The 21,919-nt window shown below is 38.5% G+C and overlaps 1 protein-coding gene and 1 long non-coding RNA gene across 4 annotated transcripts; both read left to right on the top strand.

Moving 5' to 3' along the window:
* The first annotated feature begins 1,975 nt into the window (after window positions 1-1,975).
* On the top strand, window positions 1,976-4,978 carry LOC149107900 (uncharacterized). Its single transcript, XR_016209150.1, has 3 exons — window positions 1,976-2,952; window positions 3,285-3,348; window positions 4,765-4,978. It is a non-coding gene; the product is annotated as an uncharacterized LOC149107900 (long non-coding RNA).
* A 1,550-nt stretch (window positions 4,979-6,528) lies between these two features.
* LOC149107899 (uncharacterized) lies at window positions 6,529-20,282 on the top strand. 3 transcript variants are annotated; one of them, XM_089295931.1, is made up of 10 exons: window positions 6,529-6,702; window positions 6,930-6,993; window positions 9,012-9,063; window positions 9,510-9,586; window positions 9,783-9,844; window positions 12,518-12,573; window positions 12,824-12,888; window positions 14,519-14,574; window positions 15,338-18,692; window positions 18,996-20,282. In XM_089295931.1, exon 9 carries the CDS (start codon window positions 15,358-15,360, stop codon window positions 18,688-18,690), a length of 3,333 nt encoding a protein of 1,110 aa, XP_089152057.1. In that variant the 5' UTR covers window positions 6,529-6,702; window positions 6,930-6,993; window positions 9,012-9,063; window positions 9,510-9,586; window positions 9,783-9,844; window positions 12,518-12,573; window positions 12,824-12,888; window positions 14,519-14,574; window positions 15,338-15,357; the 3' UTR covers window positions 18,691-18,692; window positions 18,996-20,282. The 3 variants fall into 3 exon arrangements, with proteins under 3 accessions (XP_089152057.1, XP_089152056.1, XP_089152058.1); XM_089295930.1 differs by lacking the exons at window positions 6,529-6,702; window positions 6,930-6,993 and having other exon boundaries at window positions 8,114-9,063; XM_089295932.1 differs by lacking the exons at window positions 6,529-6,702; window positions 6,930-6,993; window positions 9,012-9,063; ... (2 more) ...; window positions 12,518-12,573; window positions 12,824-12,888 and having other exon boundaries at window positions 12,924-14,574.
* Window positions 20,283-21,919: the final 1,637 nt, after the last annotated feature.

Raw genomic sequence — 21,919 nt, 5'->3', positions numbered from 1 at the left:
CAAAGCTATTGGACTTTACTGTCAGTATTTAACAAAGAATGGGAATAGAAACATGCAACTTGTTTTCGAGTGATTTTATTTGATTGTTATGATCAATGTTTGAACTCCTATTGTCTTGCAAGGAAACTCCCTTAGTTTATTTCAGTTTGTATCACTTTTGGTTTTCTTTTCACCAGAATATTAAGAAACTGAACACGGTAAGTTTATAAACTGTAAACTGTCTATGACCGATAGCGTTGTGAGCACATATAATAAGTAGAGCTGATTTTTAATTCTTTAAATTTACACTTGGAGAGGTTTGCACGAATCGCGTGGCTGATTTCTTTTTCTTGTAAGAGCAATTACTGAGTCACGCGAATAATTGTTTGGAAGCATCGTTTGCGCAGTAATAATTCGATTAACTTTTCTCTCTCTTCTACTTTTCAGAGGAAAAGGTCCTGTTATTGACGCAGAGTCATTTTGGTTTCATTGTGGTCGACTCACCAAAACTAGTGAGTAGATATCATTATTTTAATAGCTTTGTTATTCATACTAGACTGAAACATTAAGTAAGCTGTTTGCAGTCGATCTAATTTTTGAATGTAAAGAAAGAACCTGGGAGAATTTGTTGCCGTAGCGTCGACCATAATCACTGACTACTCTTAACTCTAACGTCATGTTATTAAAGGCTAATTTGAACCAGCTATAGTTAATGACGCTGGTGTGACTGAAACACGATTGAAAAAATGTTTTAGAAACATTAGTGTTCCAAACACTCCCGACAGGTAAATTTATTTCTCCAGGCATTGAGTAACTGTGATTTGCCGTTTTTCATCCCGCATCCCGTCCCTCAATATCAAATTTAAACGCACTTCCTGGTTGAAATGGGCACATGCTGCTCAAGCCAAAATATTTTTGTCCCGAATCCCACATCCCGCATTCCACATCCCGCCATGATTTTCAGCTTATCTCGCATATTCCGCCAAGTTTATGATTTGACACTCCAGAAACTTCGAAATAGATCTTCCATGGATGACGTATGACAATCAGTGTTTTCTCGAAACATCGAGAACTCCTCAAGTGGTTTTCGGGGTTTCATTTTGCACCGTCTGGTTTCTATCTTAACCAGTTAGAATAATATAGAGCTCGATTATGATATCCACGACCTTCAAACAATCATGCAGTGATAATTAACCCCAAAGTCAATTGTTTGCTGTAAGTAACGGAAAGTTTTTAGCTCTGTGAATTGATATTGTTGCCAGGAGATGGCGGCAGAAGGAAATCAATGAGATTGTGCAAACTAAATTATGAAATGAGCGCTCGCGTATAACAAATTTGAGGAATTACAACAGAACGATGGCAAAAGCCATTCGTCTTTAGTTGTCGTATTTGTCTTGTGAGCAAGTCAGTTAGTTTCTATGAAAAGAAGGCGAGGAATGTAAACTTTATTCATTAATCAACTCATAGTTAGAAGAGGAGAAACTTGCCAAACTTCTAAAGAGCAAACAAAGATGCCACGATTTATGTTGGAAGGTCCACAACAGTAAACAGTCTTTCGTTTTGCGATCATATATAATGAGATTTTACTGTCACGCCAGTAAAATATAGTTAATGGAGCGTGACGTACGTTCTCAATGAGCCGTTCATGGCGGCATCACTTTCTATAGAGTTATTGAGCAGTTATATTTCAAAGGTCAGCAAACTGTGAGCCTTATTGTAGCTAAACCTAAAACATTGTAGTTTCGTTACCTTCTGAACGTTATAACGTACCATAGCATTGGCACAAAGCATTAAAGCACTATTCATGTTTAAGATGTTACACGTGTTAGGTAAGCTGTTCGGTAGTACAGCCTTCCCTACTGGCTTACAAGCAGACGAGCGTCTCCATATAAAAGCTCAGAAAATTGTTCAGAGTCCATTCTGAGTTCGTCTAAGCAACGTAGCTATTACTTGTTGTAAATCTATCGTTTAATTTTCCCTCCCGCCCTTTGGAGAAGAGGTTGGTCATGTATTCCTGCATAATAAACAAAGGGTCACTCCTGTGTGGTGCGGTTAAGTCTGCGCAGCGACTTCCCCCAAGCTTGTTGTTTTTTCATCGCCTTTGAACATCGCTTGCTAACCGATACTCTTGTCCGATCCAGCACATGCTGTCTGTCATTCAGTTCGTGGTGCTGAGGAGATAAATGAGGTTGTTTTGTCACGCTATCGCTGGAAGTCGCATGGGCTAACCAAACGCAAGGCAGTGTTCCCCCATTAACGCCATCACGAGTTGTTTGTATTTGAGTAGTAGCTCTGATTCAATTGTAAGTCGCCACGGTTAACTTACTTTCGCTAGGAACAACGACATTAAGTAGGCATAAATCACATAACCGAAACTTTTTACTCGAGTTATATAGTCTGTGAAACAGAAATAATCACTTATTGTGTTTAATGCACGGTCAAGACCGAAATGAAAACAAAAACATACAACAAAGAACTTTGTCGGGCTTAATAATCATTTCAATCTATTAACTATAGTCAACAACGCAATATGCTTTCATAAACATTGGATTTTGCCATCAGTAATTAATTCCACTGTTAATAATTTGCATTTGTTTTTGTTCTTCAGTCTCTATCACTTTTCATTTAATTTCGTCCGAGGATCGAGAGACTGAGCACGGTATGTTTGTAAACTTTAAGCTGTTCGTGATTGATACCGTTTCATACACATACAACGTGTATTTCAAAGCGATGTTTAATAGTTTCAGTTTGCACTGAAAGAGATTTTTCATGAATCGCGCGCGTGACTGATTTTTTTCAGTTTTTGAGTGCTGTAAGTCACGCGGACAAATAAATCAAACGAATTATTGTTTGGAGGTACCGTTGTGGAGTAAAAATCTGCTTAACTTTTCCTTCTTAACAATTTTTACACGAAATATTATCGTTGTCGGCGCATATTGGTTGTAGTTTCATTCTAGTGACTCAACAAAAGTGGTGAGTGCAAATCAGATTTAGCTTTGTTATACATATTGGACTGAAATCATCACGTTAACTGTTCACAGTCGCTCCGCTTTTAGGAGAAGACTGACAAACCGAACACAGTAAGTTTATAAACTGTAAGCTATTTGTGACTAGTTGCGTGCACATATACAAGATCTAGAGTTTACACTGGAAGAGACGTCACGAATCGCGTGACTGATTTTCTTCCTGCTGTAAGCGCCAAAAGTGAGTCACGCGAAAAATTTAGTCACAGAAATGATTGTTTGGAATCACCGTTTTTCAGTAGTAACAATTTGCTCAACTTTCCCTCTTTGCTTACTTTTCAGGGGAAAAGGTCCTGTTATTGACGCGTATTGGTTTTGGTTTCACTCTGGTGACTCACCAAAGCTAGTGAGTATAAATGATGATTTTAGCTTAGTTATAACATATTCATAGCAGACTGAAATAGTGATGTAAACTGTTCACAGTCAATTTCATTTTTCAATGCAAAGTCAGAACCTGAGAGAATTAGTGACGGCAACGTCGAAGCTAATCACTAACTACTTTTAACTCTGAGTCATGTATTTAAAGACTAATCAAATCCAGTTATAAGTGGCGACGTTCGTGTGACCGAAACACGATTGGCAATCTGTTTAAAAAAAACTCTTCCTTTTCAACTCATTAGTGTCTCGGAGCACTCACAAAAGGTAAATTAATTCCTCCAGTCACTTTGTAACCGTAACTTTTTTTTCATCCCGCATCCCGTCCATCAATTCCAAATTTATCCGGCATTTCCTGGTTGAACTCAACACATGCTGCTCTCATCCCGCATCCCGCTTGCCACATCCCGCTAGGATTTTCAGCTTATCTCGCATCCTGTCAAGCTTACGTTTTGACACTCCAGAAACTTCAAAATACATCTTCCATGCTTGGCGTACTATGATAATCAGTGTTTTCTCGAAATTTCTAGAACGCCTCTAGCGGTTTTTGTAGTTTCACTTTCCAAAGCAAGTTCCGACGTGGTAAGTACAATTCTAGCTAACTTTGCATCGTCTAGTTTCTATCTTAACCAGTTGGAATACTATTATAAGCTTTATTATGATAGCCACGAAATTCAAGCATAATCATAAAGTGATGATCAATTGCAAACTCCATTGTTTGCTAGTAAACAAAAAGGTTTGTGGCTCTGTCAGTTCTGATGTCTGTTGCCACCGAAAAAAGGAGTTGGAAATCAATCAAATCGTACAAAGTACATTATAAAGTAATTACTGACGAAAAGTTAATTCAAGGCCTTCCATATTTTACAACAAAACGATGGCAAAAGTAGCTTTCATTAGTTGTCTTATTTCTCTTCAGAGCAAGTCAGTCTGTCTGTGACAGGAACCGACGTGGAATGTAGATTCTATTAATCAGCCCACACGGAGTTAAATTAATAGTAAACTGGAGTGGTTTCTAAGCCTGAGAAACTTCAAAAGAGCAAACAATGATGCCAAGATTTATGTTGAAAGGTCCAGGACTGTGAACAATCCTTCAATAGTGTATTAATTAGATAACCGAAACGTTTCTGTTGTTTAATCTATAAGAAAAAACTGACTTAACATCTATTGTGTTTTATCCATGGTTAAGACAAAGAACGAACAACATACGAGAAAGAACTTAGTCTCAGTACCTTGATAAATATTTCACTGATTATTAGCTATGGTCAAAAACCCAATCTACTTTGAAAGCTTTCATTTTTTTTTTATTTGATTATTTTGCAGAACGTTTGAAACATATTTAAATTTCAAATTGTTTTAACTTTCTATTGGACCTACTATTGTCCTGCAGGGAAACCCCCAGTGTTGTTTCAGTTTCCATCAATTTTGGTTTCATTTTCGTCAGAAGACTGAGAAACTAGACACGGTAAGTTTATAAACTGTAAACTGTCTGTGCATGACTGAAAGCGTTTTCTGCGCATTTAACAAGCATAGCCGATTTCTTAATACTTTAAATTTACACTGGGAGAGATTTGCGTGAATTGCGTGACTGTTATTCTTCTTGTTGTGAGAGTTGTTATTGAGTCACGCGAAAAATAAAGTCACGCGAATAATTGTTTGGAAGCATCGTTTGCCCAGCAATAATTGGCTTAACTTTTCCTTCTCTTCTACTTTTCAGAGGAAAAGGTCCTGTTATTGACGCGTATTCATTTTGGTTTCATTGTGGTCGACCCACTAAAACCAGTGAGTATAAATCAATATTTTTTATAGCTTTGTTATTCATAGTAGACTGGAATCATTAAGTAAACTGTTCACAGTTGATCTACTTTTTGAACAAAAAGAAAAAACTGGCAGATTTTGTAGCCGTGATGTCGACTGTAATCACCAACTACTTTCAACTCTGACGTCATGTAGTTAAAGACTGATTTGAATCGGTGTTAATATATGATGCGATTGGCATGTTTTATAAACCCCTACTCTTTAACTCATTAGTGTTTCCAAACATTCCCGAAAGATAAATTAATTTCCTTGGTCACTGTGTAACGTGAATTTCTGTTTTTCATCTCACATCCCGTCCCCTAATATCAAATTTATCCCGCATTCCCTGGTTGAAATGAACACATGCTGCTCAAGCCAAGATATTTTATCCTGAATGTCGCACCCCGCATTCCGCATCGCACATCCCGCCTTGATTTTCAGTTTATCTCGCTTCCCACCAAGCTTATGTTATGATACTCCAAAAACTTCGAAATAAAGCTTCCATGCATGACGTAGTATGATAATAAGTGTCTTCTGGAAATATTTAGAACCCCTCAGTCGGTTTTTCGCAGTTTCACTTTCAAAGCAAGTTCTGCCGGCCGTGTTAAGTACAACTCTAATTAACTTTGCATCCTCTGGCTTCTATCAATCAGTTAGAATAATATATAGCTGGATTCTGATAGCCAGGGCATTCGTAAAATCACAAAGTGATCATTAATTACAAGCTCCATCGTTTGCTGTTACATAGCAAAGTTTTTGGCTCTGTCAGTTCTGATGTCTGCTACCATGAGAAAACGAGAGTTTCAAATCGACCAAATCGTGCAAAGTGCATTATAAAGCGAAAACTGAGGAAAACTTAATTCACGGTCTTCCATATTTTACAACAGAACGATGGCAAAAGTAGCTTTCATTAGTTGCTTTATTTCTCTTTAGAGCAAGTCAGTCTGTCTATGATAGGAAGGCTTGGAATGTAAATTGTATTTATCAGCCAACAAATACTTAAATAGTAGACTGGAGCGATTCTTTAGCCCGAGAAACTTCAAAATAGCAAACAAACATGCCAAGATTTTTATTGAAAGGTCCAAGATCGCTTTGCGATCATGCACTATGCATTAGTTACATAACCGAAACGTTTCTGTTGGTAAATCTATAAATCAGAACTGAGTTAACACCTACTGTGTTTTATGCACGGTTAAGCCAAAGAGCGAACAACAATATGCAAAAAAGAACTTTGTCTAGCTTGATAACCATTTCACTGATTATTAGCTATGCTCAAAAAACCCAATATATTTTGAAATCTATTGGACTTTACCGTCAATGTTTAAGAAAGAATGGGAATGGAAAAAATGTAACCTACTTTCGAATGATTTTATTTGATTGTTTTGCACAATGTTTGAAACTTATTTCAATTTTGATTTGTTTTGAATTCCTATTGGACCTCCTATTGTCTTGCAGGGAAACTCCCTAAGAGCTGTTTCAGTTTTTATCACTCCGGGTTCCACTTCATGAGAAGACTGACAAACTGAACACGGTAAGTTTATAAACTGTATTAAGCTATTTGTGACTAATAGCGTGCATGTACACAAGATGTAGAGTTTACACTGGAAGAGACTTCATGAATCGCGTGACTGATTTTCTTCCTGCTGTAAGCGCCAACAGTGAGTCACGCGAATTATTAAGTAACACGAATGATTACTTGGAAGCATCGTTCTGTGCAGTAATAATTCGCTTAACTTCTTCCCTTTTGCTTATTTTCAGAGGAAAACGTCCTGTTACTGACGCGTGTTAGTTTTGGTTTCACTCTGTTGACTCACCAAAACTAGTCAGTATAAAACGAGTTTAGCTTTGTTATTCATTGTAGGCTTAAATCATCAAGTAAACTGTTCTCATTCGATCTACTTTTTCAACACAAAGAAAGAACTCAGACCATCATTTTGATCCTGCTTTGGAAACTTTATGTTAACAATCAGAACCAGTTTCTAATCATATTTACTGTATGACGCTGTTGTGACTATAGGTGAAGCGCGATTGAGAAGTCGAAAATGCGTCCTTCGTGTCTCATCGGGGATTCCAATTAAGGTATATTGATGAATTCAGTCACTGAGTAGGCGTGATTTGCTGGTATTCATCATGCATCCCGTCCCTCAATAGGGATCTTACGCAAAACACGACGGCAACAACAACGAGAACGTCACCCAATAAAAGTTTTAATGAGCAAAACAATGGCTGCTCACGTGCGTTATAATTCTTGGTACATTTCTTTGCCGTCCCCTGCAAATCTACGACGTGATCATGAAATGACCAAATTCTGCGTTGTCTGGAGAACGCGAACCACAACGGCTAATTTTTCGTATTTCTATTTGGAACTGAACACGTTTGTAGCATATTCAGTAGGGGCAAGTTTTAATACCGACAGACACACTGGATAGATCTAATTAAATAAATGATAAAATTAATTCCAAAGTAAAATAGAAACACATTTTTTTACCAGGCGTCGTCCTCGCCGTAGCCGTCGTATATGCGTAAGGTCCCTAATATCAAATTTATCCCTCATTTTCTGGTTGAAATAAGCACATCATGTCTTCTCAGGCCAAGCCAGTATATTTTATCCTGAATCCCGCATTCCGCATCCCGCCTGGATTTTAAACTGACTTATCTCGCCTCCCAACATGTGTTGACATTTCACATCGAAATGAACCTTCCATGCATGACGTGTTGCGATACTCAGTATCTTCTCGAAATATTTAGAAACCTCAAGCGGTTTTCGTAGTTTCACTTTCCAAAGCAAGTTCCACCGTGGTAAGTACAGCTCTAGCTAACTTTGTATCGTCTGGTTTCTATCTTAACCAGTTAGAATAATATATAGCTCGATTAAAATAGCCATGACATTCAGACAATCATAAAATGAGGATCAATTCCAAGTTCCATCGTTTGCTAGTAAACAACAAAGCTTTTGGCTCTGTTATTTCTGATGTCTGTTTCCATGGGAAAACGACAGTTTGAAATCGATCAAATCGTAGTACTTTAGTACTTTATGGAGTGAAAACTGACGAAAAGTTGATTCACGGTCTTCCATATTTTGCAACAGAATGATGGCAAAAGTAACTTTCATTAGTTGCCTTGTTTCTCTTCAGAGCAAGTCAGTCTGTCTATGACAGGAACCAGCGTGGAATGTAAATTATATTGATCAGCGAACACAGCCGGTTTAATGGTAAACAGGAATGGTTTTTAAGCCCAAGAAGCTTCAAAAGAGCAAACAAAGATGCCAAGATTTATACTAAAAGGTCCAGGATTGTCAACAATCTTTCGTTTCTCGATCATACACAGTGCGTTAATTACATAAGCATAACATTTCTGTTGGTTAATCAATAAGACAGAACTGAGTTAACATCGGCCTATTGTGTTTTATGCATGGTTAAGCCGAAGAGCGAACAACATACAACAAAGAACTTTGTCTAGCTTAATAACCAGGTCACTGATTATTAAAAACCCAGTATACTTTGAAAGCTATTAGACTTTACTGTCTCTATTTAAAAAAGAATGCAGATAGGACAAAAATGTAAATGTATTTCTTCAGTCACTAAGTAACCGTGAATTGCCGTTTTTCATCTCACATCCCGTCCCTCAATATCAAATTTATCCCGCATTTCCTGGTTGAAATGAGAACATGCTTCTCAGGCCGAGATATTTTCATCCCGAATCCCACATCCTGCATCCTGCCTGGATTTTAAGCTTTTCCCGCATCCCGCCAAGGTTATGTTTTCAAACTCCAGAAACTTTAAAAATACATCCTCCATGCATGACGTATTATGATGATCCGTGTTTCCTTGAAATGTCTAGAACCCCTCAAGCGATTTTCGTAGTGTCACTTTCCAAAGCAAGTTCCGCCTTGGTAAGTACAGCTCTAGTTAACTTTGTATCGTCTGGTTTTTATCTTAACCAGTTAGATTAATGTATAGCTCGATTATGATGGCCACGACATTCAGACAGTCATAAAGTGATGATTAATTGCAAGCTGCATCGTTTGCCTTTACATAGCAAAGCATCGTTAATCTATAAGACAGAACTGAGTTTAAAACCTATTGTGTTTTATGCACAGTTGAGCCAAAGAGCGAACAACAAAGAACTTTGTCTAGCTTGATAACCATTTCGCTGATTATTAGCCATGGTCAAAGACCCAATATGCTCTAAAAGCTATTCGACTTTACCGTCAGTGTTTAGCAAGGAATGAGAATAGAAAAAATGTAACTTGCTTTCGAATGTTTCATTTGATTGTTTTGCCGACCGTTTGAAACTTATTTCAATTTTAATTTGTTTTGGCCTCCTATTGTCTTGCAGGGAAACTCCCTCAGTGCTGTTTCAGTTTCTATTACTTTAGGTTCCACTTTTATCAGAAGACTGACAAACTGAACACGGTAAGTTTATAAACTGTAAGCTATTTGTGACTAGTAGCGTGCACATACCCAAGATCTAGAGTTTACACTGGAAGAGACTAATAGTGAATAGCCAATAGTGAGTCACGCGAATTATTAAGTAGCACGAATGACTGCGTGGGAGCACGTTTTGTGTAGTAATAATTCGCTAAAATATCTCCCTTTTGCTTATTTTCAGAGGAGCAGGTCCTGTTACTGACGTGTTAGTTTTGGTTTCACTCTGTTGACTCACGGAAACTAGTGAGTAAGGTAGTAGTAATCAAAGATTATAAATGCGTTCGACGCCGTCACTAATATATATACTTTAAATGATTTCACTTGCTGGCTTTCAACCTCTGGCTATTACTAAAATCAATCGAGGTTTTACAGACAGATATATTTTTATTTTGAGGTCCGCCGTATAAAATACGATTTGTTGATACGTTGCGTTACGGCGCCTGTTTCCGTAGACTCACAAAAATATTTACATAAGCCTTCTAATTTCGCGCTAAAGATTTTCACATTAACTGGTAATCGGTTTCAGCGTCAAAGCTAATTTGTAAAAGTGTTTTTTTATCGTACATTATTTTAAGCTTGAAGCACAAATGTAAGCAAACATTTGCAATCGCGAACTGGTTTATCGTAAACATTCGAAGGAGCGATTATCGCGTCTAAGAAAAAAATAGGTCCACACTGCGTACTTGTGTGTGTGTAACGTCCTTTTTTTTTTTTGAATTTTACGGGTTGAGGAAATTAAACTGGGATGCTTCTTGGAAACGAGCGTCTTCATCGGGATAGGGTGCTGTTCCCTTTCTTTCACGGGTTTTTTTTTTGCCTCCCGATCCCTACCACGTCCCCGTTTACGCCCGCAACATGGGGTATATTTGTTGGTATGTTTAGATAATAGCTAGTCTACTTACGTTAGACCGTTAGCGCCACTATCACGTCACGTTGTATCGTTTCGTACATGCTCTAATTCCCAGAAAATGACGATCGAATCAATGACATCAAAAATTTTAGGGTCTAGATTTTCCTCCACATCAGTCGTTTGCCCTATATACACTTTGCAGCACATCATTTGTGTCAACCAAAGCATCACCTCATAATTCCACATTTTTTATTGGGTAACATGTTTCAATTTTGGCATGAGAATTAACGTCTTGGCTCAGAGAATTGTCGCAAATTCTCCACAATATGACATCGTTGTCCGTAATTGAGGCCACGCACATCATATTTCATAACTGATCCTTAAACTGTGATAAGACCTCCTGTGCATTCACGAAATGGTTATGAAAGCCGATTCTTGACCGGTATTGTTCGTATACTAACTTTTGGTCTTGAAAAAGCAACAACAGGGTGTCTGTTAACCCTACTCAAGTGTATTTCTAACAATTCAAGTACAATGCAAGTGCAATATAGTCGTTTTTAGTTTCTGACAATCCCTGACAATATGCTTAACTTTGAGATGCTTCCTACATCAATCAGTTCAAGCCCATATAAATGTTGGCTAGCGAAATTGCAATGACTCCCTTCGCTCTATTGGGCAACCCGCGCCGAACATTCAGGCCGATAAATTTTAGCTCGCGAAAGGGTACCAGCCCCTGTGCAACCTGCACTAACCACATCAAACTACAGCCAATGAAACACAACTGTTCCCACGGTAAACATCCCAAACCCACGGCGATTCAAAGTCGTGTTCATGAACATAAAAAATAAACTATAAACCACGAGGTAGTCTTTAGATGCTCAGACTTACTCACACCACAACGAAAACCTTGAGGTGTGTGATAGTCTTTGCGCATATGGTGTGTGACGTCATTCAAAATGGCGTAGAAAATGCAGACGTTCGAAGAAAAAATGTCTAAATAGGTCACCTTGAAACCACAGTATACCCAAGATTATGAACTGCGTCCTGTGAACGCAAAAAAAGTTCAGCTTTGTCATTCACAGTCCCTCGATATCAAATTTATCTCGAATTTCCTAGTTGAAATGATCACCTGCTGCTCAGGCCACATCCCGCCTGCTTATTTTCAGCTTTTCTCGCCTCCCGCAAAGCTTATGTTTTGACACTCTAAAACCTTCGACATACATCCGTCCATGCATGATGTAGTATGATAATCAGTGTTTCATCGAAATATCTAGAACTCCCTCAAGCGGTTTTCGTAGTTTCACTTTAAAAAGCTAAGTTTCGCCGTGGTTAGTACAGCTCTTCAGTGCTAACTTTGCATCGTCTGGTTTCTATCTTAAACAGTTAGAATAATATATAGCTCGATTACGATAGCGACCATATTCCGACAATCATGAAGAGGAGATTAACTGCAAGCTCTACCGCTTTCTAGTAGATAACAAAGTTTTTGGCTCTGTCAGATCTAATGTCTGTTACCATGGGAAAACGAAAGTATGAATTCGCCCAAATCGTAAAAAGTATATTATAAAGTGCAAACTGACGAAAAGTTAATTCACGGTCTTCCATAATTTACAACAGATCGATGGCAAAAGCAGCTTTCACGAGAGATTCATGCGATTTATGCTGGATGGTCTAGGACTGTGAAAAGTCTTTCGCTTTGCGATCATGAACAATTCATTAAAAATTACTTAAGCGAAACAGTTAAGTTGGTTAACCAATAAGTCAGAACTAAGTTAACACCTATAGTGTTTTATGCACGGTTAAACCAAAGAGCGAAGAACAACAGACAACAAAGAAATTTGTCTTGCTTGATAACCATTATACTGATTATTAGATATGGTCAAACACTCAATGTACTTTGAAAGCTATTAGACTTAACGGTCAGTATTTGACAAATAATGCACATAGGAAAGACAAAATGTAACATACTTTCGAATGTTTTTATTTAATTGTTTTGCTCAACGTTTAAAACATACTTCAATTTTAAATTGTTTTGATTTCCTATTGGACCTCTTATTGTCTTGCAGGAACACCCCCCAGTGTTGTTTCAGTTTCTATCACTCTTGTTTCACTTTCAATTACGGTAAGTTTATAAACTGTAAGCTGTCTGTGCATGACTGATAGCGTTGAGCGCGCATATAATAAGTACAGCTGATTTTTAATACTTTAAATTTACACTGGGAGAGGTTTGCATGAATCGCGTGGCTGATTTTCTTTTTCTTGTAAGAGCTATTAGTGAGTCACGCGAAAATTACGTCACGCGAATAATTGTTTGGAAGCATCGTTTGCGCAGTAAAAATTTGCTAAACTTTTCCTCCTCTTCTACTTTTCAGAGGAAAAGGTCCTGTTATTGACGCGTAGTCATTCTGGTTTCATTGTGGTCGACTCACCAAAACCAGTGAGTATAAATCACTATTTTAATAGCTTTGTTATCCATTGTAGACTGAAATCATTAAGTAAACTGTTTGCAGTCGATCTAATTTTTGAATGCAAAGAAAGAACCTGAGAGAATTTGTTGCCGTAGCATAGACCGTAATAAGGAACTACTTTTAACTTTAACGTCATGTTTGAACCAGTTATAGTTAATGACGCTGGTGTGACCGAAACGCGATAGGGAAACTGTTTTACAAACTCATTAGTGTTTCCAAACACTCCCAAAAGGTAAATTTACTTCTCCAGGCATTGAGTAACTGTGATTTGCTGTTTTTTATCCCACATCCCACCCCTCAATATCAAATTTATCCCACATTTCCTGGTTGAAATGAGCACATGCTGCTCAGGCCAAGATATTCTTATCCCGAATCCTACATTCCGCATTCCACATCCCGCCATGATTTTCAGCTTATCTTGCATATTCCGCCAAGTTTACGCCAACTTCAAAATGGCATATTCCGCCAACTTCAAAATAGATCTTCCATGCATGACGTATTAGGATAATCAGTGTTTTCTCGAGATATCGAGAACCCATCAAGTGGTTTTCTTAGTTTCACTTTGCATCGTCTGGTGTCTTAACCAGTTAGAATAATATAGAGCTCAATTATGATAGCCACGACCTTCAGACAATCATGCAGTGATAATAAACCCCAAACTCAACTGATTGCTGTGAGAAAGAGAAAGTTTTTAGTTCTGTCAATTGATATTGTTACCATGAGACGGCGGCAGAAGGAACTCAATGAGATCGTGCAAAGTAACTTATGAAATGAGCACTCGCATATAACAAATATGAAGAATTACAACAGAACGATGGCAAAAGCCCGTCGTCTTTAGTTGTCGTATTTGTCTTGTGAGCAAGTCAGTTAGTTTCTATGAAAGGAAGGCGAGGAATGTAAACTTTATTCACTAATCAACTCATAGTTAGTAGAGGGGCATATAGTTTTAAAACTTGACAAACTTCAAAAGAGCAAACAAAGATGCCACGATTTATGTTGGAAGGTCCACACAGTAAACAGTCTTTCGTTTTGAGACTATATATAATAAGCATAAACTACGTAACCGAAACTTTTCAGTTGAATTATATAGTCTGTGAAATAGAAATAATTACCTATTGTGTTTAAAGCACGGTCAAGACCGAAATGAAAACAAAAACATACAACAAAGGACTTTGTTGGGCTTAATAATCATTTCAATCTATTAACTATAGTCAACAACGCAATATGCTTTAAAAGGCATTGGATTTTGCCATCAGTAATTAATTCCACTATTTAATTGGCATTTGTTTTTGCTCTTCAGTCTCTATCACTTTTGATTTAATTTCGTCCAAGGGTCGAGAGACTGAACACAGGAAGTTTGTAAACTTTAAGCTGTTCGTGATTGATACCATTTCATACACATATAACGTGTATTTGAAAGCGATGTTTAATAGTTTCAATTTACAATGAAAGAGATTTTTCATGAATCGCGTGACTGATTTTCTTCAGTTTTTGAGTGCTGTCAGTCACGCGAAGAAATAAATCAAACGAATTCTTGTTTGGAGGTACCGTTGTAGAGTAAAAATCTGCTTAACTTTTCCCTGTTAACAATTTTTACAGGAAATATCATCGTTGTCGGCGCATATTGGTTTTTGTTCCATTCTAGTGCAAAAGTGGTGAGTGCAAATCAGATTCAGCGTTGTTATACATATTGGACTGAAATCATCACGTTAACTGTTCACAGTCGCTCTGCACTTTCGAGGAAAAAAAGGGGGACTTTCGCGAGCTCAATGATTGGAGAAAACGGGAAACATTAAACAGTTAAATTATCACCGTCGTTTGAGTAGAGTAGCCAGAACTGGAATTAGCAGTCGCACACCATATACATAGTTTTATTGTCTATTTAAAAAAAAATGTGATTGAGCTCGGCTATGTTCAGTGTGTTTTTCTTTTACTGATCGGACGCAATCTGCTCGGCGACATTTTTATTAATAGGCTAGAGTAGAGATTTTAAAAGGACTCAACACTGATAAAATAATTTTGGGATCGATAAAAAGTCACAACAATACTTAGCCAAAAAAAGACTAGTACGCAGCCTGAACTTTAACGGTGATTTTTGCTGGAAAAAAAAGAAAAACGAAAAGGCAAATGCAACTCTAAGAAAAAAACGCATTGCCCTGAAATGATCAACACGACGGTTTTCACACACGCCAAGACAACTAACTGCATGCAACCAACGGCCTCGTATTTTCAACAGTTTTCTTTTGTTTAGATTGGGACTATTTCTGCTTCCCTATGACAAAATGCAAGTCCATAACAGGACTACCCCCAGCTTTGAATTCGCCATTACCCACTTAGACAACCAGGTTGAAAGACGTACAAAAGTATATTATTACTCGAATTAGCTACAAATCTTGATTCGTGTTATCCCTTTAACAGGACTCATAGAAGTGGACGCTATGAACAATATAACAGACATTTTACAAGCCGTCTCTATTGGCTTGGTTGTTGCTACTTTCCTTCTCAACACTGGTCGTGGTCTAAAAGCCATTGAGGTCTGCCAAGAATGTTTGATCTGTCTAAATAACGAAGTACTAAAAGCGGGAGAACTTTTCAATTTATTCAACATTTGCATTTATCAAACGTTTTTCAATGCGTATTGTCATATCCCTGATTATACAAAAGCCTTAATCTACGGCAGGGAACTTCTTGAAATTTACCGCAAGTGTAGTAAAAAAGACGAGGAAAGGAATCTAACAATAGCAATGGCTAAAATATGTAAACAGCAATATCGATACAAAGAAGCAAAGGAACTTTATGAGAAAGCCATAAAAATCATGAAGGAAATGGGTGACAAAAAGGGAGAAGCCACTTCGTACGGAAACTTGGGAACTCTGTTCTTATCTCTTTGTAAATATGACAAAGCTAAAGACTATCTTGAGAAAGCACTTGCCATCAGAATACAAATTGGCGACAAAGAAGGAGAAGCAGCAGATTACGGAAACTTAGGAACTGTGTTTCACTCTCTTGGTGAATATCACAAAGCCAAAGAATATCTTGAGAAAGCACTTGCCATTAGAATACAAATTGGTGACAAAGAAGGAGAAGCAGCAGATTACGGAAACTTAGGAGCATTGTATCAATCTCTTGGTGAATATCAAAAAGCCAAAGAATATCTTGAGAAAGCACTTGCCATCAAAATACAAATTGGTGACAAACGGGGAGAAGCCACTTCAAACGGAAACTTAGGAACTGTGTTTAAATCTCTTGGTCAATATCACAAAGCCAAAGAATATCTTGAGAAAGCACTTGCCATTAGAATACAAATTGGTAACAAAGAAGGAGAAGCAGCAGATTACGGAAACTTAGGAACTGTGTTTCACTCTCTTGGTGAATATCAAAAAGCCAAAGAATATCTTGAGAAAGCACTTGCCATCAAAATACAAATTGGTGACAAACGGGGAGAAGCCACTTCAAACGGAAACTTAGCAACTGTGTTTTCATCTCTTGGTCAATATCACAAAGCCAAAGAATATCTTGAGAAAGCACTTGCCATTAGAATACAAATTGGTGACAAAGAAGGAGAAGCAGCAGATTACGGAAACTTAGGAACTGTGTTTCACTCTCTTGGTGAATATCAAAAAGCCAAAGAATATCTTGAGAAAGCACTTGCCATCAAAATACAAATTGGTGACAAACGGGGAGAAGCCACTTCAAACGGAAACTTAGCAACTGTGTTTTCATCTCTTGGTCAATATCACAAAGCCAAAGAATATCTTGAGAAAGCACTTGCCATTAGAATACAAATTGGTAACAAAGAAGGAGAAGCAGCAGATTACGGAAACTTAGGAACTGTGTTTCAATCTCTTGGTGAATATCACAAAGCCAAAGAATATCTTGAGAAAGCACTTGCCATCAAAATACAAATTGGTGACAAACGGGGAGAAGCCACTTCAAACGGAAACTTAGCAACTGTGTTTAAATCTCTTGGTCAATATCACAAAGCCAAAGAATATCTTGAGAAAGCACTTGCCATTAGAATACAAATTGGTGACAAAGAAGGAGAAGCAGCAGATTACGGAAACTTAGGAGCTGTGTTTAAATCTCTTGGTGAATATCACAAAGCCAAAGAATATCTTGAGAAAGCACTTGCCATTAGAATACAAATTGGTGACAAAGCAGGAGAAGCAGCAGATTACGGAAACTTAGGAGCATTGTATCAATCTCTTGGTGAATATGTCATGGCTGAAGATTATACTGAGAGGGCATTGTCAATTAGTCGAGACATTGAAGACTTAGACAAAGAGTTCAAATGTCTTTGTCTTCTTTCATTGGTGAAGTCATGCCGATATAAGATCCAGGAAGCGTTTGACTGTCTGTTTTTGAGTATGAACAGAAGCGAAACTTTACGAAGTTTGTTAGGGGACAACGACGATTTTAAGGTATCGTCTTCAGATGGTCGCGATTTTCTCTACCGGAGTCTTAGTGCATCCCTTTGTTTTTCGGGAAATCCGAACCATGCACTTTATGTTTTAGAGCTGGCTCGGGCTAGAGCATTAGCAGACTTGATGGCAACTCAGTATTCTCTTAAAAGCCAAATCTCAGCTGATCCGCAATCGTGGATTGGTATTGAAAATATTATGAAAAAAGAAAGTAACTCCTCTTGTCTGTACATTTCTTATTATAATAGTGATCTGTCGTTCTGGATTCTCAAAACAAGAGAAATCATTCAGTTCCGAAGAATAACAGTGGATGAGAAACTAGTTGGTGCCACATCAGTTGGTAAGTTACATGATTTCTTCGCAAAAAGCTTTCGGAACTTTGCTATTTTATCCGAGGAAGATTGCGAAGATCGATCTTTAAGTGACGTTGAGAACCTCGCAGCAGTGAGACTTATAGAGGAAGAAGATGAAGAAAGTCAAAACTCCGAATCAAGCGTTTCTTTGTACTACAGAGCGTTAATCCGTCCGGTAGCTGATCTACTTGAGGAGCCCGAGCTCATTGTTGTTCCTGATCCCTTCTTAAACCAAGTTCCATTTCCAGCGTTAACAGATGAAGGCGGGAGGTATTTATCAGAGAAATTCAGAATCCGCATCGTTCCTTCTTTGACGACTCTCAAGCTCATTCAGGACAGTCCTGTATACTATCACAGTCAGACTGGTGCTCTGATAGTGGGGGATCCAGTTGTCGGCACGGTGCGTTACAAAGGAACGAAGATGTGGGTTTCGAGGTTACCCTGTGCAGGAAATGAAGCAGCCAGGATTGGACGACTGCTAGGTGTTCAACCTTTGTTGGGACGGCAGGCAACAAAGCAGGCGGTACTTGACGGGCTACACTCAGTGAGTCTTATACATTTTGCAGCCCATGGTAATGCCGAAAGAGGAGAAATTGCCCTTTCTCCAGTAGGACCTCCTAACAGGGTTCCAGAAGAAGAAGATTACCTATTGACGATGTCTGACATTGCAAAAGTTCAACTGCGAGCTAAACTGGTGGTACTTAGCTGCTGTCATAGTGCACGTGGGCAGATTAGAGCCGAAGGAGTCGTTGGGATCGCTCGAGCGTTCTTAGGATCCGGTGCACGGTCCGTTTTGGTGGCTCTGTGGGCCATAAGTGACGAAGCAACAGAGCAGCTAATGTGTCGTTTCTACGAGCATCTTGTTTGTGGGGAGAGTGCCAGTGAATCTCTTCACCAGGCCATGAAATGGATGAGAGGTAACGGCTTTAACAACGTTCGCGATTGGGCGCCGTTTATGCTGATTGGAGACAACGTGACATTTGACTTTGGGATATAACGGTAAGTATTTTTTGGAAACAAAACGCTTTTTTGGTGGAGGGAGGGGACGGGCAAGCTAACAAACGTTAACGAAACTGTCGCCATTTCATGTCATAAGTTACGAGATCCAAATCCTGCTAGACATGTCAACAACGGTTCTTGAAATCGTTTGCATTTAGAACACTCGCGCAACGATTTCATATGTTGGTAGTTCTCTCACAGCCTCGCCCTCGCCAATGAAGCGTGAGTGTTTATACTAACCATGTAAATCATCAACTGGACAAACAATGTGATTTATAGACGTTTTTGTTTGATACCTTTCAGCAATAACCTCTAACAACTGAGTGCGCACTCTGATCATGAGTGTCTGTGGAGCCAATGGTTATTTTCCTGTTCTTACAGAAACGCATGGTAACAGCTACGTTTCCAGGCTTTTAAGCGTTGTAATTTAAGATTTCGATCACATGCATCAAATAAACACCGTTTAAATTCGTTGCCACTTTTTCTCCGTGTGAGATGTCCTTCGAACACAGACAATTTTGAATCAAATGGACGAGTTAGGTTTTTCAAGAGATAAGTCCGTGGCAAGTATTATGAACGAGAAAGGAAAGTAATAGCTAAAGATCAGAAAGTGAGTAGCCATTAGTTAAAGATCATCAACACATTGTCCGGGAGACAGGTGATGAGTATAGACCAATCGTCTTGATGTGACACTAAATTCTCAGAACTTACGTTAACAAAACTATATGGTAATTGAGTAGAGAGAATTAATTTTCTCTGAGTGTTTTTTTAAACCTAAATCTCTTCGATTTAACCCACTGTCGCCGCCAAGCTACTGGTGGTTCAGTGTCGGTTGCAAGTTAAGGGCCTACTTACATGGTGAAAAGTTGTCCCTGTAGAGAATGTTTCCCACTCACCCCTCCCGCGACCCACTGTTACCGAACGATTATACTGTATGAAAAATTAAAATTTCCTTCTTACCAAGCCTAGAATTGGCCTTGTCCTTCAGGATAAGTGTTTGCTTGATTCCGGTTGTTTTTCACCCAGGAGTCACCTCGCGCACGACACAACTTCTGACTAGCGATTTAAACAGTGCGCCATTACTTTTAAAAAGTGTCGTTTATGGTATCATATAAAAAGTTCCATTTTTTAGATTGTTAGTGGGGATGAGTTTTCTCTTTGTGTTTTCGTCACTCAGTTTTTTGACTTTTACTAATGTCCAGGAACTCAACAAACAAAAACACAACTGAGCAGGAAAAGTACTTTGCTGAAGCGTATTGGATTGTTTGCAGATTCTGTTCATTTGCAAAACGCATCAATCACTGAGTTTAGGTAGTCCAGTTAAGAAAGCTGTGTTTGAATGTTTGATAAATAATATTAATCTCCTTATAATACCATTTAATTTAATTTGCCTCAGGCAGATATCTTGTATTACTTTAGACTATGCGCCTACTGGCGCCTCGAGAACTGATGATGACTTTAGGGTAGTTGCTGTCTCTATAGTTATATTAATGCATTTGAAATTTAATTCAATCTAAATTTAGCACTAGATAGTTTTTGATGTGTGTTCTAGTGCCTCTTGTAAATAAAATGAGATCATTTTTATCATCACACAGTTTACTCGCTATCCCCTTTGTTATCGGTTCAGAGCTGTTGTCCAGACTGGAAACCTTGCATTCCTGGTTTGTCGTCACTAATCTGCAGCAGCTAAGTAAATGCATGCCGGGATCAAGTGCATGATTTCCGGGAGTTGACGCGCGGTATCTGAGCATCTTGTATAGTTGCACACAGAAAAATAAAAATTTTCCTATATTGTATTTTCCGCAACGGTAAATAAGAGGATATGTTCTTTGAAACAGTGTAAAATATTAACCTGTTACTAACCTAGCTTACTTCAGCCGTACTGGGGAATAATGGCCCAAGGTCGGTGCATTACGCACAGAGCGCAGCGAGGTCCGTACAAAAATGACCACGCGAAGGCCAACTTTCCCCAGTACGGCTCGAGCAAGCTAGGTTAGTAAGTAGTTTATCATATGACCCTCCGGACGTGCGTTCGAAAACAAAACATACACGTATAATGACCGTTTCCATGGAAACGGTTCTTATGGCAAAACTCTGACCCAGAAAGAACGCAACAGAACGCTGAGATCTGCTTAAGAACTACCTCGCCATAAAATACAGACTTTTACCGATAACACTTGTCATTAAATATTTCGGATACTACAAAAACCTCCTTTAATAGGCCGGTAGGTCCAAAAATCAAAACTCCTGCCAAGAGTAATCAGGTAGAAATCTAATACTGACCTGCTTTAACACATCCTGCATATTCCTGCCGAAACTTTGTGTAAGAATAGACTGCAATGAATCGCACACGCCATGGTGATGGGGGGAAAAAATTGTGTACGTAGAACTCTCTTCTATCCCATAACGAAAACAACTCTCTACTACAAACAAATCTTTATATTTATACTAGCCTTATCGTACAAAGAAAAACAACAACAGCTGGGAGATGTTTTGTAGAAGTAGCTTTACGTACCGATCAAACTCAAATTCAATCGTTCTGATATAGTTTGATTGACAGTAGCTCCGGTAAAACTTCGTTCGAATTTCTTCGATTGATAATTTGGTTGTCCAAGGTGCATAAAATAATTTACACTCGCGAGTACCAAGTTACCCTACTAAGGGAGGAAGCCTCTGAGGATAGCAACGAATGAAATCGGAATTGCTTTATTTTGTAGGGCATTTCCAGGCGTACCCATCAAGCATGCGTGAAAATACATCGCGCATCCTCGGCAGGCGGGATGTGGGAGATTTTAAATAAGTTAATGGCGGAATGCGGAAGGGAAAAGTAAAAAACGTACCTCCTCTGTAAACTTCACAGTCTTTCTAAACTAATTTCTTGGAGCGCACTTTATGATCATTTGTTTTTTTTTGGAATTTCGTGAAACACCTGAATCTGCAATTCTGTGATGTCGTGGTCTGTTTCAATGGAAATGAGGAAGAATGTCATCGATCGCATCTTGGAAAGTTTATTATGAAGTGATTGACTTAAGTGATAAATTCATATTCTCTCGTGTCTTGATAATGCGCATGAAGAATTAAAAAAGTTCCAGCGACATCAGCTAAATTCTTCTAAGCCTGCGGGCGGGCTCACGTTGGAGCACAAGGACGCGTGGCATAGCAGCAAGCGAGAAATCGGGAAGCGAAGGCGCGACACGAGAAAGTAAACTTTGCGCCTCTTCACCAGA

The sequence above is a fragment of the Orbicella faveolata genome, unplaced genomic scaffold (assembly GCF_042242905.1).
Source record: "Orbicella faveolata isolate gen_17 unplaced genomic scaffold, um_ofav_v1 contig_26, whole genome shotgun sequence".
NCBI lineage: Eukaryota > Metazoa > Cnidaria > Anthozoa > Scleractinia > Merulinidae > Orbicella > Orbicella faveolata.
The sequence above is the reverse complement of the archived record's forward strand: the minus strand, read 5'-3'. Positions and strand labels throughout refer to the sequence as shown.

Bases quoted from the DNA above. Each gene is read 5' to 3' on its own strand.
- LOC149107899 (XM_089295931.1), top strand. From the start codon at position 15,358: ATGAACAATATAACAGACATTTTACAAGCCGTCTCTATTGGCTTGGTT.